The sequence below is a fragment of the Anolis sagrei genome, chromosome 6 (genome assembly GCF_037176765.1).
Source record: "Anolis sagrei isolate rAnoSag1 chromosome 6, rAnoSag1.mat, whole genome shotgun sequence".
Lineage (NCBI taxonomy): Eukaryota > Metazoa > Chordata > Lepidosauria > Squamata > Dactyloidae > Anolis > Anolis sagrei.
Window position 1 is genome coordinate 110,337,503 of NC_090026.1, and position 11,182 is coordinate 110,348,684.

An 11,182-nucleotide genomic window follows, 5' to 3' on the forward strand; every position below is an offset into this window, starting at 1 on the left:
CAATAAATAAATAAATAAATACATACATACATAAGAATTCTGATTTCTCAAACACACACCTACTTTGCTCAAGTTGGCATCACCAGCTGCCACAACTACGACCAAACTGCATTTCTTTTCTGTGTCACATCCTCTTTCCACAAATGCATTTGCTGGCTGTGATGATTTCCAGCCGTGAATATAATTAGTGGTGTTTGTGGTTTATTTTTCCACACTGACAGGAGGCAACTGCATAATGTTTGCATCTACAATATGAGGTCTTTCAACATTTTATGACTTGGTGGTGATTCTAACTTTCGTAGCTCTCATTTACAAACCAGTACAAAAACCAAAAAAGGTTAAAAACACAGGAATAAAAATGAGACCATGAATCGCCCCAAATATGATAACCAGAGACATTATCTTAAAAAATGTTCTGAAGATGTATGTGCGTGACAGAGAGAGAACAAGCACTCCCACAAGGGTGGAAGCAGCTCCCTGCACAATTGGATAACCAAGGAGGTATAGAGCGTCTACTGCCTTATCATTTACGTTGGGTTTCTCACTGGCAACAAAGGAGTAAGAAATATGAGCAGAAAAATCGACAGAAAACCCAATGCAAATCACAAGGTTGATCATAGATATGGAGTCAAGATTGACATTCCAAATAGCCATGAAGCCAGTCACACCAACAATAACAGAAGCAATAGCAAAAGTTACCCACAAACAGCAGAGCGGATTGGGAATGAGTAGCAAGGAAACTATTAACATGACACCGGTAGCAATCAGAACATTTTGAATGGTGTTTGGAACTATTACAAGGTACTGATCAAAGTAAATAAAAGCTGGATGGTAAACCATCAGTGCTATCTTGCAGTTTGCAGCAAGGCCTCTCAATTCATTTAAGAGATGTTTCTCATGAACTGCATCGGTAATATTGACTGTCTGTATGAAGAACCGCGAAGCAAATATTTCTGTAGTACTCGAATTAATGTCCCACTCAGAGTCTGGACTTACTGTAAACAGGTCAGATAGACTACCAATGAATATGGTATGGTCATTTATATTTATGGACATGCGTTTAGAAACAGATTCATAAGTTCTCAGCCACGACTCTGATAAAGTTTTGTCTATGTCAGATGAGCTTTCTAAAGTTTCCATGCACTTCTCGATATCTGTGCGTACGGATGGATTCCAATATTCTACACTTTCAGTAACAACAACCATAACCCTTGGACCATATTCAGAAAAATATTCCTCATTCCAGTCATAATACTGAACAACGTAAGAATAGTCTACAGCTAAATTTCGCACATTTATACCTTCTATGACTCGAGTACACCCATAAAAACTACCGCCCATGTACATGAGATACAGGAGAACCACTACTACCTTTGTCCAGGTGTGCATAAGAAAGGGTCCATAATGGTATCTGAAGAACTCATTCATGGGATGTTCAAACTCTGTTCCTGTGGTCTCATCAAAAGATCCTCCAACGCAGCATATATTATATAGAACGCCCTGAGAATCCTGATGCTCACGATTAACTTTCATAAAGGTGAGCCAATGCCTGTTGCTTTCTTCTCTTCTACCGTTTAGAGCAAGAACAGCCCCAAGGAATGTCAGGTTGTAAATGTAGCAGAACACAAAAGCGGTTCCTGTATAGATGCAAAATGACTGAACTGATGGGAAGGGACTTCCAATTCCTATATAGAAGGCTAAAACATCAGTAAGTGTTGTGATAGTAACGGACACAGATGCTTCCGCATAGGTGTCAGCCATCCGATCTTTAATGCTTTTTTCCATTTTGGTGTGTTGCCAACAGGACACCAGGATGAACATGTCATCTACACCAACACCTGGACAAATGGTAGAGATATTATGTGTCACTTTCCACATGCCAGATGAGACAGAGGAACAAAACCAGTAATCAAGAATACAGAAGACAATGGTGCATCGAGTACAAGAGCTGGTGGGAACAACAGCAATGCTGGAAGAACATTTTGGAGAAACAGAGAAAAAAGAGAACACCCAGTGCCCTTATTCACATCAGTGGAAGCAAAAGCTAGACTTGGGATTTGGTGGCTTAGAGAAAGGAACAGATGAAAATACATATAAATGGAGGGTTAGCACTTTGGCAAGTTTCATAGGTGGAGGAGAGGTGGACCTGGAGGGGGATATGGATCAAGTGTATGGAGATACATCTTTACATCTTATAGAGAGACTATATGTACCAGACTCAGTAAGGAAGGCCCGGGAGTTTTGCAGAAGAATACAGTTGTCTCTCCACATTTGCAAGTTTAACTTTTGCAAATGTAGTTATTAATTATTAATACTTATTATTAATTCTATTACTTCAGCAGAAGTTGACCATAATGTTGCACTGGGGGACATAGCAATTTCTAGACAGACCACTTCTTGAAATATTTGTAGATCTTCCGTTGAGGCTCTTTGGTCAACGTCTAGTGGAGTCTGATCAAGGACCTCATTATATGGAAGTTTCTTTTTGTTTCTACCCGTTTCTACACACTTCAAAGACGGAGCCTATCAAACAACGCTTCTGGTGATTGCTTGTTGGACTCCATCTCCACAGAGTGTAGAAACATTTGGAAAATGGAAATCTCCAGAACTTTTTGGAGATTTTATGATATTTGGAAGTCACCACATTTTGAAAAACGATGCCATAACCTCTTGGTAAAATCGTCACCTGTTAGTCATAACTTTTTAGGAAAATTGCATTCATGCAGACAAAGATACAGAATTTCAGACGTGTTCCTTTTAGTTGCCCAAAAAAATCTGCTCTCCCTTAAAATATATTTGTCTTTAAATCATGCTCTCAAGAGAGAAAAATAAGCAGACTTCTTTAAAAGAAATATAGTTGGTTTACTCATAAACTTCATGTATTCAGCATACAGGTACTTTGCATATCAATCCAGTTACAAGTAGATTTGAAGTAGGTTCTCTGTATTGGTAATGCAAGGCATCTTTTTCATAACCAACAGTCCATAATCTGAAGCATCTCTCTGTTCTGAGAGTCTAATAGAGCCTCTACAGTCTGTTTTAACTAACTTCTAAATTGTATTGGTTTTACTGAAGTCTCTAAGCAAACAGTTCCTACTGAATTCTAAAGTGTTTCTAAAATGGAGTCAGAGTCCTAAACAAACCTAGTTCTGATCACATGGTCTGCAGCCCCTCCTACAACAATGCGTTAAAGTAAAATTGCAAACTACTATAGACATATAGAATACAGTAAACAATTATATGTAAAATAAATAACTAGTGGCAGCTTGAGAATATTGCTATTTCACCTGTGAACTTGACCTTGCCCCCTTCAATTTTACCTTTGCAATGCACACCAGGCATGAAAATGGTAGCGGACACTGCTTGGCACCTGGAGTGACAATATCATGCCGCTCGTCAGCTTAGAAATGGAGATGAGCACCACCCTCCAGAGTCGGACACGACTAGACTTAATGTCAAGGGGAAACCTTTACTTTTTATATATAATTATTTTATTAGACTGAACTTGAAAAAAAAAACATAGATCAACCCAGAATTCCCTTCACAGCAAAAGGAATGTATAGATGGAGAAAAGAAGAAGTTCAATTTTGTGCATAAGCATAGATAAGGAAACCCCACAAGAAATATATATACTTGCTCACTTACCCAATATAAGGAATGGTGAGTTTGCAGCTGTGATAACAAATGGCACGCCACAAAACATCAGCAATCCAAAGCTACTGATGACAGATAAGCCTACTGACAGTACCCCAAAAGCTGCCACCCACACTTTGCTTCTCACACAGTCCATCCTATAAAATAGATTAAGAAAAACCAAATTGGATTGTGAGTTTCATGGTCCCTACCAAACTGTATTGGCTGCAGCATTGGTCAATATTTGAGTTACATTCTCCATACCCATAAGGGAAAAAATGCAATTCATTTTTGAAACAAGCCCAGGCAGTCCCCCAGTTGTATCAAAACTTCTTAAGATTTAAACATTGCAACAAGCTATATGCGGGACTTCATGATTCAGATCAGAACTGGGATTTATAGACTGAAAACTTACAGAATATCTCAGTTAGAAGAGACACATTAATTAATGGTATTAACACTAGTGCTGACATACTATTCAGTAAATGACTGTTGGGCTTATCTAGATGGGACAACCAACAGGATTAACTCCCAAAATTACATAAACACACATATTTTTGTATATTGGTTACAATCTTGGAAATATAAGTCCCCCTGCAATTCAAGTGCTACATACTTTATATCAGGACTGCACTCAAAATGCAGTTTCCACTTGTTTTCTACAGAGGTTTAGCAATATGTTTTGGAACCCTGGGTAATCACCATGCCTGTCTTTTCAGCAATATGCATAAGGAGAGTCCGAAAACCCAAGTAGCTTAATGGCCTATATTCTATCAGTTCTTGATCTACGTCAGGGGTAGAAAGCTAGTGGATCTTGCTTGATCAACTCCAAGCCACTTTCAAATACTTTAGATTACCACAGGGATATCCTCACAACAATATATTGTTGCTGGGGAAATCCATGTCCCATCTGGCCTCTGTGGGGACTGCACAGAGAAATCAGGGGGAAGAGGAGAATTCAAGGAAAAGGGTGTCGGATGATGTCATGGGCTCTACTAATGTAAAAGTATAGGGATTTCTGGGTTGCTGTTAGTTTTTCAGGCTGTACGGCCATGTTCCAGAAGCATTCTCTTTTGATGTTCCTCCCCCCCTTCCTGACAACATGGCAACCTGGTCAGTTCTTATTTTATTTTAAGGCTTTGTGTGTGTGTGTGTGTGGGAGCTGGGTGGCGGTGGCGGCTCCATTCCAGTGTGGCAATTACTGCACTGGAAAGAGGAAAAGCTCTGGGAAAGCTCATTTCTTTTGAGTACCTGTGGGGGCTTAAACCCACTTTGGAGCAGGTTTAAGCCCAGTGTGGAAGTGCCCTTAGATTAGTCCTCCAGGTGGGTTTTAAATTACCTTTGATGAATAAATCCCATTCATTTATATGGGTCTACTTTAGACAGGACCAATTAACCCCCAGCTTTTTGCTATCTCGATTTTGCTCGTCCAGCCTTTCCTAGAGAACAGTGGTTCCCAACCTAATTTTGACCAGGGACCATTTGACCAGGGACCCCTTTCCAACATTAGTACCAAAAGGGTTATGAATCAGTTTTTGGTCAACTTTGTCGGTTTGTTTATTTGGGGTGGTGATTCAGAAAATTGCATTGGATAGACCACATGTGCTTGCCCATTTAATAATCTAGAGCTGATGTGATCTATCCAGTGCAATTTTCTGAATCACCACCCCAAATAACTCCAGGAACAGGCCTAAAAATGAAGGTGCCAAGGCATCCCCACTTCCAGACACCACATGGAACAGCTCCGCTCAGGGGGAGGGAGGAGGAGGAGAAGCAGCAGTCAGGAGGCTTGTTGTCACGCCTTTTGTGGATAGTCTTATAGTGCTGAGGCGACATCCCTGTTGCCTCAGCACTATAAGAGGGTTTTGCGAGGCCAGTTGCTCTTGTTGCAACGGTGTAGTAACAGTGAGGCTACAGACCATATTTTAGTTCTTGGGGACCACTGGTGGTCCATGGACCACAGGTTGGGAACCAGTGCCCTAGAGTGTCTAGCTACATAATAAAGGGAAAAGTCAATGTCTCCCTCCTCCCAAGACAAGGGGGAACACATTACCTTGAACACAACACAATTGAAAAGAATATTGTTAAAAAATATGTGATTGAGACAAGTGGGATCACATCCTTGGAGATTTTTTCAAATTCTTCCTGTCTGGACACTGAAGTAAAATACGCTACCTGTCAGGTTGGGGGTGAAAACAAGAGGAAGAAAATAAAGAATTAAATATGTTTTCTTTCTTAAGGGAAGTCATAATACTAACATTAATAAGAGTAACAACAACAACAACAACAACAACAACAACAACAAAGAGGATGGAATTATACTAAGAAAGTCAAAGAAGGTTAAGGCAAAAGGGAGGGAGGAATTGGAGGACTTAAAAGAAAGTTGAAATTCTCTGCCAGTCAAAACAGCAGCACGGCAGGGATTTTATATAGGAAATTGAGGAGATGAAAGTGGGGAAAAGGTTCAAGAAACAGGACTTTATTACCTAGCGAGAAGGGAGGGAGAGCGCAGGAAGACAGGGGGAAATTGTTGTGGAGAAATGGAATGAAGATAGATAAGAGGCACCGAGAGAAAAGGACAAAGGAGGCAGAGAGGTGTGGATGGAAGGAGGGAGCTTGCATGCACGTGTTTTAGAAACTTTAAGAACCTGTAGTATAAAAGGCTGAGTTGCATCTCAACCTCATGGCACTTATTTTCCCTGTTGCACACCCAATAGCTTTGCTCTGGCCAAAATAACTCGGCTGCATTTTAATCTCCTTGCCTCTAGTGTCAGACTGAAACAGAGATACTAGGGATTTGGAGCAGCACCTAACCTCAACAATAATGTTATTTGTTACTTACTGAACAGGGTACCCCAAATCATGTAGGGCTTTAAAAGTCATATCCACACTTGGTACTTTGCCTAGAAACTAATTGGCAGCCAATGGAGTGATTTTAGTATAGACACAACATACTCCCTCCTAGATGTTCCCAACCAATCCGGCTGATCTGTTTTGAACTAACTGGAGTTTCCAAACTTGGTACAGAGGAAACCCAATATACAGCACATTGCCTATGTCTAACCTTGGGCCGATAAGTCATTGCACTACTGCTTTTAGATCTTCCAATTCTAGGAAGGGGCAGAACTGAAGTCCACAATAAGCACTGCTGACCATCTCATCTACCTGGACCAACATTTGGAGATACAGATTAAAAGAACTGGAAATTCTGGTGGCCTGTGTGATGAGGTTGAAAGGCTGTTGGGTTGCAATTCCCATTATTCCCCATCTGCATGGCAGATAATCACAAGTGAGGGGAGTTGTCCTTCTAAGGCAGCGTTTCTTAACCTGGGGAATTGGACCCCTGGAGGGGGGCGTCATGAGGGGAGAGCACAGGAGGCTGGAGGGAGGCTTGCGCCAGCAAGTTGCAGGGGTTCTGTGTGTGGTTCAGTTTCATCGTTGGTGGAGTTCAGAATGTTCTCTGATTGTAGATGAACTATAAATCCCAACAACTTCAATTCCCAAATGACAAAATCAATCCCCTCCAACCCCACTAGTATTCAAATTTGGGTGTATCGGGTATTTGTGCCAAATTTGGTCCAGTTAATGAAAATACACCTGCATATCAGATAGTTACATTATGATTCACAACAGTTGCAAAACTACAGCTATGAAGTCACAACAAGAATAATTTGATGATTGAGGGTCACCACAAAAGTGGCAGACTCAAACCCAGAACCTCAGCCAATGGCTGATACGAAATGAGAGACTCCCCCCTGGGCACACAGAGGACTGGGTGACTTGGAAGGCGCTGAACAGACTGTGCTCTGGCACCACAAGATGCAGAGCCAACCTTCAGAAATGGGGCTACAAAGTGGAATCCACGACATGTGAGGACATGCGGAGAGGAGCAAACCACTGACCACCTGCTGCCATGCAACCTGAGCCCTGCCACATGCACAATGGAGGACCTTCTTGCAGCAACACCAGAAGCACTCCAAGTGGCCAGATACTGGTCAAAGGACATTTAATCAACTACCAAACTCACACATTTTGTATTTTCTCTGTTTGTTTGCTTTGTTCTGTTAGAAATGTAATATAATTGACTGGCTGCCCTGACACGAGAAATAAAATAAATAAATAACCACAACATGAGGAGCTGTGATGATGGGGTCGGGGCATGAGGAAGGTTGAGAAGCTGGCCCTCTCCCTCCATGCCCTCTCCCTCCATGGTTTCAAGGCCCAGGGAGGGTGAGGTGGTGTTAGGGGCGCCCACTGACCCGGATGGAGGTGAGCTGCAAGGAGTAGAGGAGCTGTGGGGCACTGTCGAGGAAGTCGTGGAGCCAGCGCTGGCTCTGCTCCATGGGTCCGGCGTGGTCCTCCTGGAGGAAGTAGAGGAGGCGCAGGGCCTTGGCGGCGCGGACGGGGCGGGAGGGGTGGTCCCCGGGGTCGAGGGCGACGCCACCCAGGAAGGGTCCCAGCGGGAAGCGGCCCATGAAGAGCGGGAAAGTTAGGGTGGGCAGCAGCGTCTGGATGCGGGCGGGATTCCCTTGCACGGCGCTCAGGAGCGGGTTGGGGCTGGTGCAGTCCACGCTGGGGCCGCTCCTGGCGCAGACCTCCTCGAAGGAGAACCCCGCGCTACTCCGCAGCGCCCGCACCGCCCCGTCCAGCGCCAGTAGCTCCGCGAAGGCTTCCCGCGTGAGGATGGAGTCCTTTCCCGGGGCGGCCACGGCGATGATAGCGGCGTAGGAGCCTTCGGTGCTGAGCCTCTGGGCGGAGAAGCGCCGGCTGTCGTCGGTGGGGAAGTGCTTCTGGACCAGGCGGCGCTCGCTCTTGGCGGGGCCCCTGACCGGCGTGTACTGCTCCTCGATGTCGTTGGCTTCGCGGGCCTTGAGGTACATGAAGCCCGAGCCCAAGGAGGCCGCCACCACCATGGGCAGCAGGAGGAAGGGCCACGGGTAGGAGCCCACGCAGGCGCCCAGGGCCCGCAAGGCGCGTGAGAGAGGCCGCTCCAGGCAGTCCGTGTGGCACTTCTGGCCCGGCATCGCGCTCTCCGAGGGAAGGAAGGCAAGCAGGAAAGAAGGAAGGAAAGAAGGAAGGGGCTCCCGGAGACAGTTGGCCCCTCAACCGCCCCTCCCTCGCCTTGGAAGCATTCCACCGGAGGACCAGAACGTCCGCGTCCAGGACCTTTCTACACTTACTCATCACACGAAGCAAAGAATCCACTGAAAATCCGGTTGCTGCCTCCTGCAGAATTCCCGAGGTTTGTAGTTTAGGGAGGAGCCTTTAACAGCCTCCCTAAACTACAAACCCCAGAATTCTGCAGGAGGCAAAAACAGGGTTTTCAGTGGATTCATTCCCTGGTGTGATGAAGTGTACAGGCAGTCTCCGAGTTACAAACATCCGACTGACAATCAGCTTGAAAGAAAGTAAGGGCACACACACATACACAGACACATATATTTCTCCCTCGAGGCACATGCGATTCATGACATTGCACTGCAGACAAGGCATCATGTTTTCATGTGGATTGAGCATGGGCAAACATCTGAGTGACAAATTATGAACCTATATTATGTATAGGCCCGGGTGCTGAATGTGGCCCCTTGGGCTCTTTTTTCAGCCCCCCCCCCTCACCATCCTATCCTATCCTTCCTTCCTTCTTTTCCTTCCTTCCTCATTCCCTCCCTCCCTTTTTTACCTCCTTCTTTCTCCTTCCCTTCTTCCCCCTCTCCCTTTCTCCTTCCTTCTCTCTCTCTCCCCCCCCCCCCCTTTTGCCTTTCCTTCCTTCTCACTTCCCTTCCTCCATTCCTGTGTTTCTCAACCTGGGGATCAGGATCCCTGGGGGGGGGGGGGGGGAGAGAAGAGAGGGATCGTCAAAGACCATCAGAAAACACAGTATTTTCCTTTGGTCATGACCGGAAAATTCCGTGGGTCGGGGTGAGCTCCCACAGTTTGTCCTAGCTCCTGCCAACCTAGCAGTTAGAAAATATGTAATGTGGATAGATCAATAGGTGGGAAGATAAAAGACACCCATGCAGCCATGCCGGAAAAACATGCTCAGGAGGGTCTACGGACAACAAGCTCCTTGGCATGGAAAAACGGAACAAGAGCACCTCCCCATGGCCAGAGTTGAGCATTACCTCCAGACACTAGAGATGGAAAAGGGAAACCTTTGCCTTTGTGTATTGTATGTCATTGTTCACTATATAAGAAGGCATTTAATGTTTGTCTATATATGTGCATACTGTAATCCGCTCTGAGTCCCCTCGGGAAGATAGAGCAGAATAATAATAATAATAATAATAATAATAATAATAATGTGATACATAAGAAGATTAGTACACAGCAAACAAGATCACTATGCTGGCTTTTGTATTTGATTACATGTCAGAAACTTCCTAAGTGTTTAGGATTGTGTGATGTATAGGCGAATAATGTGTGCAGAGCCAAGTAGGGTGCCCTTTTGCAGCTGACAGATGGTAATTTTGTCAACAATAGTAGTGACAGTGAGTCACCCGGGAAAATTCCTGCCTTGATGTTAACAGTTCCATAGCTTTCATTGTCCACAAACAACTTAGTTTTCCATTGTTTCATTGCATTTCAGTGAACTTGCTAATATTTTCACAAACCCCAATGACATCCAGACATTTGATGATCCAATTATGTGGCAGTGAGTCAAATGCTTCTTTGTCTTCTTCTTCCTCTTCTTCTGGATTACTTCATTGGCAGTATGATAGACAAGATGACTCTTGGGATACTTTCCATCTATACAGCTTTATAATTCTATGAATTGCATATGGTAGTCTGACACAGTGTGCTGTGCAGTTGGGGTTGGATTGTGTTTGTCCCCATGACAAAGGAAAGCAGTTTGGATCCTTTGAAAATAGTTGTGATTCACACAGAAGGATTCGTCCGAGAGAGAAGAAAACATATCACAGAAATCAAATAAATATATGCTGTTTATTATGCACCCCTCCTATTGACAACAATTCAGAAAGGACTGTAGTAATGATACAGCATGGATCAATATAGCTAAATGACACACACTAAAGCCAAATATAATATATCTGCAGAGTTAAAAGAAAGCCTAACTCCACCTTGAGATGAAACACCAGGCAGAGCTCTCATTTTTCTGGTCAGTCGTGTTTTTAAGTGTTAGCCAGTGATGCTTGTGTATATACGCTGAGTACCTCATACTCTCCTCTGAAAAGGTGGGATGAAACAAAAACTAAACTAAATAAATGAATAAACTGAGGAGGATAATTTAATTTAATACTCACACAAGATATATGCAAATCAGTCCTCTTGACACTGCAAGGGCATTGCTTACTCAAAGATATTTTAGATTTAAACATTTGAAGCTATGAATCTTGCCGAATATTTACTTCTGATAAATCCTACTTCGATGGTCTCATCTCATTTATAGATGAAAGGAACTTTGAACTGGGGTAGTGCATAACATAGACTTCCCTTGTTAAAACATAAGAGCCCTGTCTCCTTCCAAGATGAGTCCATTTCCTTTGACATTTAGATCTGGACTTGATTTGCCATATACTGCGTATTCTCA

At 43.7% G+C, this 11,182-nt stretch overlaps 1 protein-coding gene across 1 annotated transcript; it reads right to left on the minus strand.

Annotated features, from left to right (window-relative positions):
• Positions 1-36: 36 nt before the first annotated feature.
• LOC132779781 (patched domain-containing protein 3-like) lies at positions 37-8,657 on the minus strand. The gene is made up of 4 exons (XM_060783451.2): positions 7,893-8,657; positions 5,687-5,808; positions 3,646-3,791; positions 37-1,838 (listed from the first exon to the last, which is right to left on the minus strand). The coding sequence occupies exons 1-4, from the start codon at positions 8,655-8,657 to the stop codon at positions 310-312; spliced, it is 2,562 nt and encodes an 853-aa protein (XP_060639434.2). The 3' UTR covers positions 37-309.
• Positions 8,658-11,182: the final 2,525 nt, after the last annotated feature.